This window comes from Nestor notabilis, unplaced genomic scaffold (genome assembly GCF_000696875.1).
Source record: "Nestor notabilis isolate BGI_N333 unplaced genomic scaffold, ASM69687v1 C15417918, whole genome shotgun sequence".
NCBI classification, from domain to species: Eukaryota; Metazoa; Chordata; class Aves; order Psittaciformes; family Psittacidae; genus Nestor; species Nestor notabilis.
In genome coordinates this window covers 1-12,086 of record NW_009951636.1, presented here as the reverse complement: position 1 = coordinate 12,086, position 12,086 = coordinate 1, and the positions used below count along the sequence as shown (strand labels likewise).

The following is a 12,086-nucleotide window of genomic DNA, read 5'->3' as shown; positions in this document are numbered from 1 at the left end:
ATTATTAATATATTTACAAGTCCTCTGTAGATGTGACCCACTCTTTTAGGAAAATTGGACTCGGGAAGTAGCAGAACTCTTCTAAATTAGGTTGCTGAATTAACATACCGTGGCATCATCTGAACCAGAGGCAAAAGCATCCCCACTTGGGTAGTATCTGTGCATGAGTAAAAAAAAGACCAGAACACATTACATTACTTGGATGAGGTCAGACTTCAAAAATAGAACCAGCACATTGCTCAACATTGCAAACGTGTCCTCTCCCAGAAACATACTGACCTGACACTGTTGATATCTGAATCATGGGTTTCAAATGACTGGATGCACTGACCAGTCCGCATATCCCAAACCATGGCTTTTTTGTCACATCCCTAATAAGACAAAAAAATTCACTACAGTTGTGAAAATGGAGACATTCGTCACTCATGTGTCTCATACATGTCATCAAGCCCAGCTACATTCAAAGGCTCGGAACACCACTGCTCTGAGGGGATTTAACCATCAAAGCCGCCCCAGAGCTGGCTGTACTGGTACCGTGGAGCCTGATGCAGCCGCAGTTAGGAGCAGAGTATGCCACAAAGGCTGGAGCCTCGGCAGTGCTGCAGACCAGCAAGGGCACAGCACTGCCATGCAGAAACACTGGGGTGCAGACAGGCCAGGGGGGGCGCAGGCAGCCCCATACTAACCAGCGCTCGCAGCCCTGCTCTGCCTGTGCTGCTGCCGTACCCGTGTCTGCAGCCCATCCCACAGAGCTGCATTACTGACTCATTCCCTTACCACTTAACATAGCCAGTATAAAAAATTAATACACAACATTTAAAGTTTTATAACTAATTCTCTTCATACACTGAAATAGAAAACGAAATAAGTATATCTGGAGGGCCTCTTGCGTAACCTCCTAGCAGAGTTAACCCCTGCTGTGGCTCTGCATACACTGCTCAATGGCATGCTTGAGATGAGAAAAGAAGCGTAACAGCACTTCAACTCATTGTCAAACTCTAACCTGCCTTCCAAGCAATGCTTTGAAAAGACCATTTAACACTCAGTGCTTGTTGTGAGGTGCTCAGCACCCTGAATGCTTTGGGCAAGGGGTTCAGGCCATGTACTCTGCAACGTCCTCAGGGCAGGAACCATCTCATACCTGTAAGAGTCATGGTCTGAACTGTCTCAATTGGTCTCAATTGTGTGTCTGAACTGCTGCCACAACTGTGGTGATAGGAAAAAGAACACAGGCTTTTCTCTAAAGAGGGACAGGAGATTTTAATAGATGTGCTCCTGCTGAGGGGCAGACCGTAGGTAGGCTCAGACTCTCAGAGGCATGTGGAAGCATGGGGTAGGTCAGGACACTGATGCTTCTGCCAAGGGAATGTGTCTTGCCCAGCAGACCATGCCACACATCATTTATTTTTAAGCAATTATGATTGCTAATTAAATTAAAGACTCTCTTCACAATTCACATTTTCTCTCTCTCGGTTTTTTTTAATTCTCTTGTTAAAATGAAATCCCAGCTTTCTGCTAATGATGTCATTTAAAAGAGGTAATGTTCCTTTGTACCAACCTGTGGTTTCTGCATAGAGGAAATGAAACAGGATAGAGAACATTCTGGACTCAGCATATTTGCCTCTCAAGCCTTGCCACAGGCCAAGCCCAGCCCTTGGTATTGCTTCCATGTGCACTGTTCATCCTGATCTCTCCGGGAATTTGGGGGTAAAACCAATCTGACAAGCTGGTGATCTGTCTCCTAAGGTTTTGAAGGAGAAACCATCTCTGTGGAGAGGTGGGCTCCCTGAGTGCCACCCAACTCACTCTGAGGACACTGAACCCAGGACGCAGTCCTGAGCTCACCCAGGAGGGCTGGGATTTTCAGTTAAGTCACCAAATGGAACAGCACCCAGTCTACACACTGATGTATTGGCATTGTTTATTCCAGCTCATGGTGACTGTATTACATAGGCGCAATACAAAGGGAGTCTCTCTATGCCACCATACCTTCAGATTGTACTGTTTTGGCTCTACCTGCATTGACACAGTATAAGACAGACCTTCACTGAAGTAGTATTTTGCATGTGGTGAATTAAGCAAGTCCCTGTAAGCACAGACATGCCCAAGCTGCTACATCTACAAAGTATGACATATTCTCTCAGCAGTACCATAGCTGCTTGTGATTCTTTGCCCTATAATAAGCTGAGCTGTTCCCAGGGAGAATGAATCTATCCTTTCTAGGAAGCAAGCTTGGTGACAGGAAAGCCCGGGAGGAGTAATGCACTTGGATGGAATTAGCTTTCAGTCACGCTTCGGAGCAGCTGTGCTAGCAGCAGGCGAAATGGGCCAGTGTGCTGGGCTCTGCTCCTGATGGGCCAGCCAAATTTGATAGAAAAGCCCGAACAGAAGAGGCCCAGGTTTATTGTGCAGGGATGGGACCATGACTCCTAGCATAAATGGAATCCCCTAATCCATGGGTTGCACCCTCTGGCACCTTTTCCATCAGCAAGCACAGGAGCAGCCCCAAGCTAGTGCTGGTTGGGCTCAGAAACCAGGTACCTTCAGCAAAATTACTGGTAGTAACCTGCCTCCTGTGAGAGAGGTCATCTCAGCTCCTGCCAGCTCTCACCTGCACACTCTATTTCTGATGTGGGAAAGACCAGGACCACCTCAAAAAGGAGGTGACCCCATCCTGTTCGCCTACGTCTTGCCTGCCTCACTGCCAGGCTTCATGCCAATGGCTCAGCTGCCTGGATCAGTGATCCCTCAGCAGCAGGACAAGATGTGGAAGATGCCCTGGGTGCCTTCCCGGACCAGTCCTGCAGCCCCAGCAAGGGTTGTGTGTTCCTCTGGGCCAGTACAGGGAGCGGGCAGCGTTCGACCGATGACAGGTCTTTAAATACCTCTGGTACCGCTGGAAGGCACAGGGGACCCAGCAACAGCTGAAGATGTGGCCACACCTCATCTCCTTGCTCCAACTTGTAGGAGGGTTTAGCCAGCATCCAAGCTACCTCTTGGCTTCTGGGGAGTGGTTGAGGAGGACAGTGGCACGCATGTTATTTGCGGCCCCATTTCGATGCCCTGAGCAGCCGCCTGGCACACCCTGTCCGGCTCCAGAGAGCTGGACATGAGAAAGGAGCCAAATGTGGGAAGTCATCTGCTGTGCCAGGCTCCCATCCACAGGGGCTCACACCTCTGCTGTGGTTCAAGCCCGCTGCTCTAACTCTGAGCCTTTCCCTGCCCCGCAGAGGCGTTGTTTTGATCTCAGGCTGGATTGCTTTGGTGTGGGGTAGAATTTGCTAAGTAAGCAGAACTGCAGTCAGACTGGCTGGGTGGGTTTGACCCCACACTCAGGGGTTTAATTTGCTCCAGCTTGGAAAATGTGCTTGCAATGAGTGGATTGCACTAGGGCTTCCAACACATACTCCAGCACTCTCTCAATAAGATCATGAGCCTCCTGCTTTGCTGCCTTTTACACATTCCTTAATTTTATATTATGATAGGAAACTCCTGCTTACCCCAGAGACAAAAGTATTTCCTGTTTCAGAAGGGGCCAGATCCAGGCATAGGACATCAGCTCCATGACCATGGAAACTCTGTAGAAGCTGCCCGCTCTCCACATCCCACAGAGCACAAGTTCCATCTCCACTTGCTGTCAGGATCTATAGGATGTGGCAAGAAGAGTCACAATGCAAAAATCAGCAGATGATCTGCAACGTTCACAAAGAAACATGTGACATCCTATACACACACCAAGGACAGCTTTAATTTAATGAAGTACGCAATAAATCAGAGCTATAAAATCAATGCAAACCTAAGCACAGTTTATGGTTTTTATTTTTAAGGAAAGAAGTTAGAGTGGAAAGGAGGGCTGTACTGACACAGCTTATCTTCATAGCATTTCAATAATGGTCAGTTTTATGCAGTGGGTTTGGAGAACTAATGGCAATAATGATCTGCTGGCATTTGGATATCCTCCAAAAAGGAGGTAGAACCAGACTGGTATTCCTGTCTGCCCCTGTATTTAACCCTATCCATATTTATGCTGCTGTGATTCAACCTAGGTAAAGAGAACTGTTGGAGTCAAGTATACCTGTTTAACTCCCTAAATGTTTTAATTTTTTTTTCTGCTTGAAGTAGCCGGGTTAAACTCAATTAATTGGGCTTAAGGCATGGATTTTCTGAAAGGGAAGTAAGCCTGTCTAGACAGTTGTTTGGTAAGTCCATCGCCTCTCACTTGTCCAAAACCATTTGTGTGTGAAAGAGCTTGAACATACACTGACCAAAACCAGCTCCCAGCTTCCCTCATCTGCTACAGTGCTTGTAGAAAGTACATGTGACAGTGCTTGTTATTGTGGCTAAATCCTGATGATGGTCAATTGCTCAAAACTCCCCCTTGGCACCCAGAGCTGTTATACAATCCCAGATTCTGTAGGTTGAAAGAGTCCCTGTGCACTGGCATGGAAAGAGGCAAGGGTGAACTCAGGAGAGCGCTCAGTCTTGTACACAGGTTTTTCTCACGGTCACTGAGAAAACTCAAGGGGTTGCAGTGGGTGTTTAGAAATTAGCAAGAAAATACTTGTCAAGAAGAAAATGATCAGACAATCATGAAACCATTCACAGAGTTGCTTAAAGGTTAAACACTGAATATGTTTGACAGATGCTCCAAAAACTCCTCCCATAAACAGAGGTCTGCAAAGCTGCAGAACAGGCTGTTCCGAATCCCGCAGTAGAGACACTAATACTCTGAGATGATCATAGCAGAAGAAAGTCACGACTTGTCTTTCTGACCAGCTTTTGAGCCTAGATCAATGAACCTCTGTTCTGAGGAATATCTGTACTTGGCTCTGAGGATCTGCTCTTGTAAGAAAGATATGAGGGGAACAGGAATAGCTGAAGGGGTAAGGGAAGGGTCTGCTGGCAACCCAGAGCGCCGGGTAATGCTTAAAGAGAAATGCTATGCACTTAGCTTCAGGGTGTTGCTATTGAAAACCAAACCAAAAGAACTCAAAAAATCCAAACCCAGAAGGAAATAATCCATCTTTGCTACCAGACTCCAGCTTGCAGCACGAGGGGCTCCAGCAGCACGGGATGGGGATCCTCGCCTGGCGCCTGGTGGCAAGAGGCAGCACTTGCACAGGGCAGGGGACAGCAGTGACACAGCCCCTGCTCTCCAGGGCTAGGAGCAGAGGTGAGGGCAGAGGGGCCACCCTCACCTCTGCCTCCTCTGCCATCACCACAGGCTTCATCCTGCTTCTCAGCCCAGCTGCACAGGCAGTATGTCCGCCTGCCCTATGCAAAACACTTGAGATCCCAATTAACTGTTGCTATTAATACACATGGAGCACTGTCACGTGGGGAGCATTATCACACCGCAGAGCCGCACATACCTTATTTAGGAAGCGAGGCTCTCTGTGTACCGAGGGAGGGGAGGCTCTCTCTGGCAAGGCTGATCTGGTGATCAGCCACTGAGAACAAGGTGCAGGTCACCCAGCCCTGCAGCTCAGTGCTTGTCTTGGCCCAGGTGGGAACATGATGAGAAGCAAGGATGGGACCCCATCTTTCAGCACTCACATAGCCCGAGAGTGGTTTTAATCAACGATTACACATCTCTCTTTCCACTGCACTGCCAGATGCCCACGGGCACACCAACTCCTAAACTCCTGTCTTTCATTCCTCTGGGAAAACTGAGCTGTAGTTTACAAGGGCAGCCACGGCAGAGCAGCGTTGTTCACAGCACCTAGCAGTGGGTGCTGGGTGGAGGGGACTCCTCTGCCATGTGCTAGGGCTGCTCCAGCACAGGTACCACATCCCCCGGTGACATGAGCCAGGAGGACAGAGCTGCTCCACACACAGCTGGGAAAGCTCCTTCACAGTGCACTTGTTACACTGTGCACTCTCAGAGTTACTGAGTAACCTTAATTCCGGGGAAAAGATAAGAAATATGGGATTCTCTAGGATTCCCTACATAACACTGTTCTAACAGAAGTTTGGCCAACCCACTTGCTTGTATTTGTTTCAATAGCAACACGCAGTGCTATAAATGATCACTTACAAGCCTATTGATCACAAGACAATTTCTTTTTAATGTCTTTAGAAAAATCTCTAATATCAATGAGTTTGCTGTATTTAATACGGAGAAAAAAAAGACCCAACTTTTCTTTCTTTTTTTTTCTATGAAAAATAATTCTTTTTCCTTTCATAGGATTTAATCATGATGTATATCAATATGGACAAGGAAAGAGAATACCCATTTTCTGTCTCATCAAAACCATTACACTTAATTTAGACTGCTCTAATTACGCCGGGCTCCTGCACAGTAAGGTCAGGGCTAAGCAAGCCTGAGTGCTGGGTACCTCCACCACTTGTATCCATGGCAATGGACTTAAATTAGCACCTCGGAGTCATTACAGACACCACAGAATGACAAACAACAACATACTCTCGGGCATCTCATGTCCTGAAATAGAAGCAATGAAAGCTGATATTTCCTTCAGCAGAGCTCCAAATATCTGGAAGAAGGGGACAAGTTATTCCCTTTCCAGCAGCTCTGCTGACACAGAGAGCAATGAAAATGCTCCCTTCTGCCACTTATTTTGCTGCAGAGCTGCACTGAGCAGAGCTTCAATGAAATTCAAAAACCAGAGAGGACAGGGAGTTATCTTGGCTCCTTTCATCATCTTTTGTGTTCCTGGAGAAAGATATCTTTGATATTCACTATAGAGGAAAGCTGGCCTGGTCTCTAAAGATCTGCATTTAGCTCTTGGCTTTGCCATCATCTCCCATGGTAGGCCTCTCTGCTCCACCCTGCCCACTGAGAGATGAGGGCAGCATCACTCCTTTCCCTCGAGGGAACACACCACTGCACGTACGGACCACAGGGCTGGCCCTACAGGGCTATCCTCGACCTCAAATATCTCGCTTAACAAAAAGTACTAAGAATGCAAGCAGAAGAGGGCTGGATGCCCAGGACAAAGCAGGCAAACAACACGGTCTCCATCGGCTGGCATAGCACATACCAACCCAGTCCTGATGAAACTGGGGCTTTAACTACTTATGTCAGTTCGAACTCCTAAAAGCAGATGCCAGCACAGACCCAGTGAGCAGAGAACACGCAGGTACCAGTGAGCTCCCTCTGCGGAAGCGACAGGACATGGCCCTAGGTGCCCCGGGTGCAAGGAAGGTTACATGCAGCGTGTATGAGTGCAGCTCATGTTAGGTGTTGCTGGACAGCGAGCAGCGGGTAGGGAATGCATTTACCTGCATGTCTGAGTTAGTGAAGCTGCAGGCAGACAAGTAGTTTGTGTGCATTGCAACCGATTTCTTCTTTGCAGCCATATTTTCATTTTTGTCAAATGTCAGAGGATACACAGAACACTTGTTGTCCAGGCCACTACAGAGAGTAATAATAGCAATAACAGAGAGAGGAGATCTGGTTAAAACTGCAACAACAAAAGGCGAGTGGTGATAAGAAGGAAACCACCTGTCGGTGCTGCGCTGCCAAAGCCTTACAAGTACCGACTTCCCTGTATTGTGCTGCCCGGGATCTCCCTGCGCAGGGAAGCCCCAGCTGCCCCACCAGGCTGGCTGCTTTACAGGACTCCAACAGCTGCGCCCGGCATTTCTGACCCTCGTGGAGTTTATAAATGGCACTGAATGAAACCTCACCAAAGTATAACCCGGGAGGTGACTGAGCAGTCACCTCAGGGTTAGTTTCACATAGAGCCAAACTGCCGGCTTTCTGTTGACATCTGTCACCGCGAGCATCAGTATTAAAGCAGCATTAAACTACCTTCATAAATTTGACCTATCTCCTATGGAAGAGATGGTATAGCAAGTAGTGTGTGTGAAGACAGGGCTTTTAGCAGAAGCGCTGGCCTCTGTAGCTGGCGTGTCCCTCCTGGACAGTTGCACCAGTTAAGCCATGTCTCCCAGGCCAAATACAGGACTCTTTTTAAAGGGTCTGTCTTGTGCCTGACCCCTTTCTAGAGCCATGGTAGGTCAGCCCTGGCCCTGGGATCCCAGCACACCACCATTGCTGGTTCCGTGCCTTATTAAGTGTACAGCACGTAACTGAGAGGACAATAGAAAGAGAGAATTAGGTAGTGAATTAGCATGCTTGCCCTCACTGTCTCTCTTGCAAGTGTGAAGACTGAGCTTTCTTGCCATTCTTCGAGATTCAATCAAAACCATCCAGTTTGGGGACTCCCTCTCCACACGCATTTATGGAGTCAGCCTGTCTGTCTCAGCCTGCTGCTTTCTGGGTTTGCAAGCTGCACAGTGAAGTCTCCCTTTGTTCCTTTCTCTAGCCCCAAGCTTGCTTTGTCTGTCTGATCCACCCAGTCTCTAATTAAAAGATGTTTTGCCAACATTTCATCTCTATTTCCTCCCCTGCATAAACTCAATATTTTCAAACCTGCATCCTCAGAAAACTTAAGATTATCAAGGATCAGGCTACTTCTCCCCACCCCATCTTGGCAAGATCTATTCACATGCTGGTTATCATTCATGACTAATGTCTATGTCATAGAAGAAAAAGTGCAAAGTAAGACCAGGGTTAAAACCTCTCTCCCTTAGAAGATACATCCAACACACGACCAAACTGGAACAGAGAAGTTGCATGCATGCAGAATTCCTAACCCGTGATATAAATGCTGAAAGAGGATTATTTTCCACGCTTACACAACAAATGTTATTGCACTGAAGTCAGTGGAGATAATGTGTATGAACCATTACGGGAATAGAACCAGAGGCACTGAATGTAGTCCTTCCACCCAAAATCAAGGCACTCAAACTTCTACCTGTCAGCATCCAAAGGCACGAGGATACCACTACCAATCAAATTTCTTTGTGTAAGCAGCTGTGGGAAGAGGGAACTTACCCACAAGCAATGGCACATCCAGAGGGGGCATATGCACACGCCATCACCCAGGTACACGGCATCGTCACTGCATGTTCCTGAAACACAGCATCTCTTTAAACTGGGATGTCACTGTTTCTCTAATCAGTGCAAAGAAAACAGTGTAGAGTAGCAAGTTCATTATTTGTGTGGGACATCCTTAGGGTCAGTGAAAGGTACAGGTGTTTCTCCCAGCCATAACTCACATGTACAGCTGGGACAGCCCTTATGCAGAACTCAGCAGGATGACCAGTCCTGACACTTGCCACCTTATTCCTGCACCCCAACCTGACCAAAGAGCATGTTTTATTTGGGTTATTCAGTGCTGTAAAAGGTCCCACTGCTGCACTGTAAAAGTGAGTTACAAACAAGCTGTTTTTCTCAGCTGTGTGGAGCAGGAGCCAGGAGGCAGCCCTGGCAGGGGCTGGAGGAGCAGCAGCACCATTGCACAGTGAACACCACAGCTGAAGGATCCCAAGTGACCACTCATGGCACCTTGTACAGGGTTACCCAGGGAGGGCCTCTGCTTTGCTGGAAGGGCTTTGCCCCAAGCTGGGAGCCCTCCCTGCCAGCAAAGAGACTGAATCAGAGCCTCCCACTGACACCACAGCAAACTCCCACACCCTGAGAGGGACTTTGCTCAGAGACAGGTCAAGGGAGGTGGTTTGCCCTGGGCTCCCTGGTTTGATGTGCTGGTGCAGGTTTGCATGTTATGTTATCATCCTGCTGCCTCCTGCGACACCCGTGAGCCCTTCAGCCCTGCATCTTTATCCCACCATCATTTGCCCTGTGCGCAGAAATCAGACTTCTGCTGAAGTTTCACTTACCTTGTTGGTAGTGAAGGAATCCCACACGATCACCTTCCCATCCTAAATGAAAGCACACAGAGGGAGAAATTGAGGCCTTCCAGAGACATAGCTGTCAATCTGCTTCCCAGATTTGGGAAAACTCTGCTGCTCAATTCAATCCCCCAGTCTGTTATGTCATGAAATTTTTGGCCCCATTTTAACAGAACAATGGTCACAGTGAAGCACCAAGGAGACGCTCCTCAGTAGTGCCAGTTACGTCTTTGACCAGAAGAAAGGTGTATTTCCTCCTCACTGAGATGACTCATGTTGGCTTAAAAGATGGATTTTTTTTTATTTCCTTCCCCTTCACCTCCTTCCCTTTTGGTGGGTTTATGAGAAATCCTCTCACTTGCAGGATGGGCAGGACCAGTACAGAGTGTTACAAACACAAGAGGTGGCCTGTGTTAGAACTCACTTGTTGAACTGGCATCACTCATGGGGACTATTTATGAACATTGTGCAGTTTATTCATCTTCCCTTTCCTGTATTTTCCTGGTCTTCTCACCACACTTACTTAACCTTCAATTATCCATTGATACAATCTGCTAAATAGCCATCGTGAGACCCTCCACAGAGAGCAACACAAACGCTTTGTGTACGCCAGCTACACTCATGGCAGCTACACACATAATGCCTTATGGACATAATATTGTCATCCTCCCTGTATCACAAAAGCAAAAAGTTTATTACTGAGCAACAATTATTGGTGTACCTGGACTCACTATACTTCTTAAATAGAGTGAAAAATGCAAAACTGCATTACAATTTGCCTGTTCAGCTTTCTGATCTGCACACTGGCATTTTAACCACTTCAAAAAACATCAGTTATTTACAATTACTCTGTGTTGGGATCACCATGAATGGTAAAAACTCGCAGTAACTGAAGGTGGCTTGCAATGCAGATTGCCTATTTTTATCCCTCAAGTGAGACCCCTGACAGATTTCATATAGGTCAATGAACAGCTGTGAGATGCAACGACCTCACTCACTGCCATACTGGGCTCAGGACGAACCAGGGGATCTAGAAAGTAATTATCTCATCACCTCCTCCGGGTCATGAGACTGGTCTGGAGCAGGTGTTAGGACTGTTTCTCAACATGCCCAAGTAAAAGCAGTAAATTTGGCAGGATGTTTGATGCTCTCAAGGCTGCAGTAATCAGACTGCAGAAGAAATCTCTGTGCACAGAAATCTCTTTTTTACCCTTCCCTTTTCCTGGTTATTTTCTCTGAACACATAAACTGATATAGTTACTAAATATTTTATCTGTAAACAACAAGGAAATAAAAGTGGCCTCAGATGAGCTCTATTTTCTATTAAGTACGGATTATGGGGAAAACCTATATATGATTAGACAAGAAATATTTAGGGTATTAGCTACAACAGGTGTAGTGATGATCTTGGATTTATGCTCTCTAAACAAATACATTGCCAACGAACTGCTTTAATGGCATCCTGAAAACATTTACACTGTACACAGGTATCATCTGCAAACAGTGGCACTTAGCATAGCCAAAAGATTTGTATCGTGCCCAACACTAGCTTTAGAAAACAGCTGCCCAACAGCGTACCTGGGAAGAGCTCACAATTCTTCTCTTGTCTTTGCACCAGTCCATACAGAGAACTTTGTTTCCATGGCCCTTCAGGGTCCTCCTGGTCTTCATCACAAACTGGCCCAGGGCCTCCACGCGCTCTGCTACCTGATGAACTGCAAACAGCTGATGGTTAGCGAGCCCTGCGTCAAAGCTCTCCCCTCACAAATCTCTATGACTAGCGCTACTTGGAGGAAGTAATCCATGAAGTTTGAGTCTACAGTGCAAGCCAATGAACTCTGCTCCAGAGCTGGCAGGTGGCAAAGCCAAGGTGAGCAGTGTATGAACGTATTCACCAGACAAAGACAAGGATGAATTCACTCAGGGCTTGAATTTGAGGGCTGTAGCAGCTGAAGATTTTGCAGACCATCACACCCAAGTAAAACTGGAAAATGGACGACCCTCTTGCCCCCTCTTACTGAGAAATCCTCAAACTGGCTGAAGCTCGAAAGTGCACAGCCAGCCTCCAGCCTAACACATTCCTCAAGGTACCCAGTGAAGTGAAAGAATGGTTCTTGGAGGAAAAAAATCATAAAAAAGAAGGGGGTAAGCATCAACTCTCCAAAGCTGCTCTAGTAAAACACTTGTTCTAGATGTGAGACTCCCAGACGCGGTCACCTTTCAGCATGCACTGCTGGTGCAGTGTGATACAGGTACTGGTGCTGCAGACTTCTCTGCTGTGCCATCCCTTCTGGTGGCCAGGAAAGCACCGAGGGCCAGGACACAGCTCTGAGCAAGCAGGGAAGCTTGGCATTTACTATAAAAGT

The 12,086-nt window shown here is 47.1% G+C and overlaps 1 protein-coding gene across 1 annotated transcript; it reads right to left on the bottom strand.

Annotated features, from left to right (window-relative positions):
• Window positions 1-108: 108 nt before the first annotated feature.
• Window positions 109-11,480, bottom strand: GNB5 (guanine nucleotide binding protein (G protein), beta 5; the record flags this gene model as incomplete). The annotated part of the gene is made up of 7 exons (XM_010023063.1): window positions 109-157; window positions 280-371; window positions 3,501-3,644; window positions 7,243-7,375; window positions 8,864-8,940; window positions 9,709-9,750; window positions 11,299-11,480. Coding segments are annotated over 7 exons (719 nt in total), but the record flags the coding sequence as incomplete, so codon positions are not given.
• Window positions 11,481-12,086: the final 606 nt, after the last annotated feature.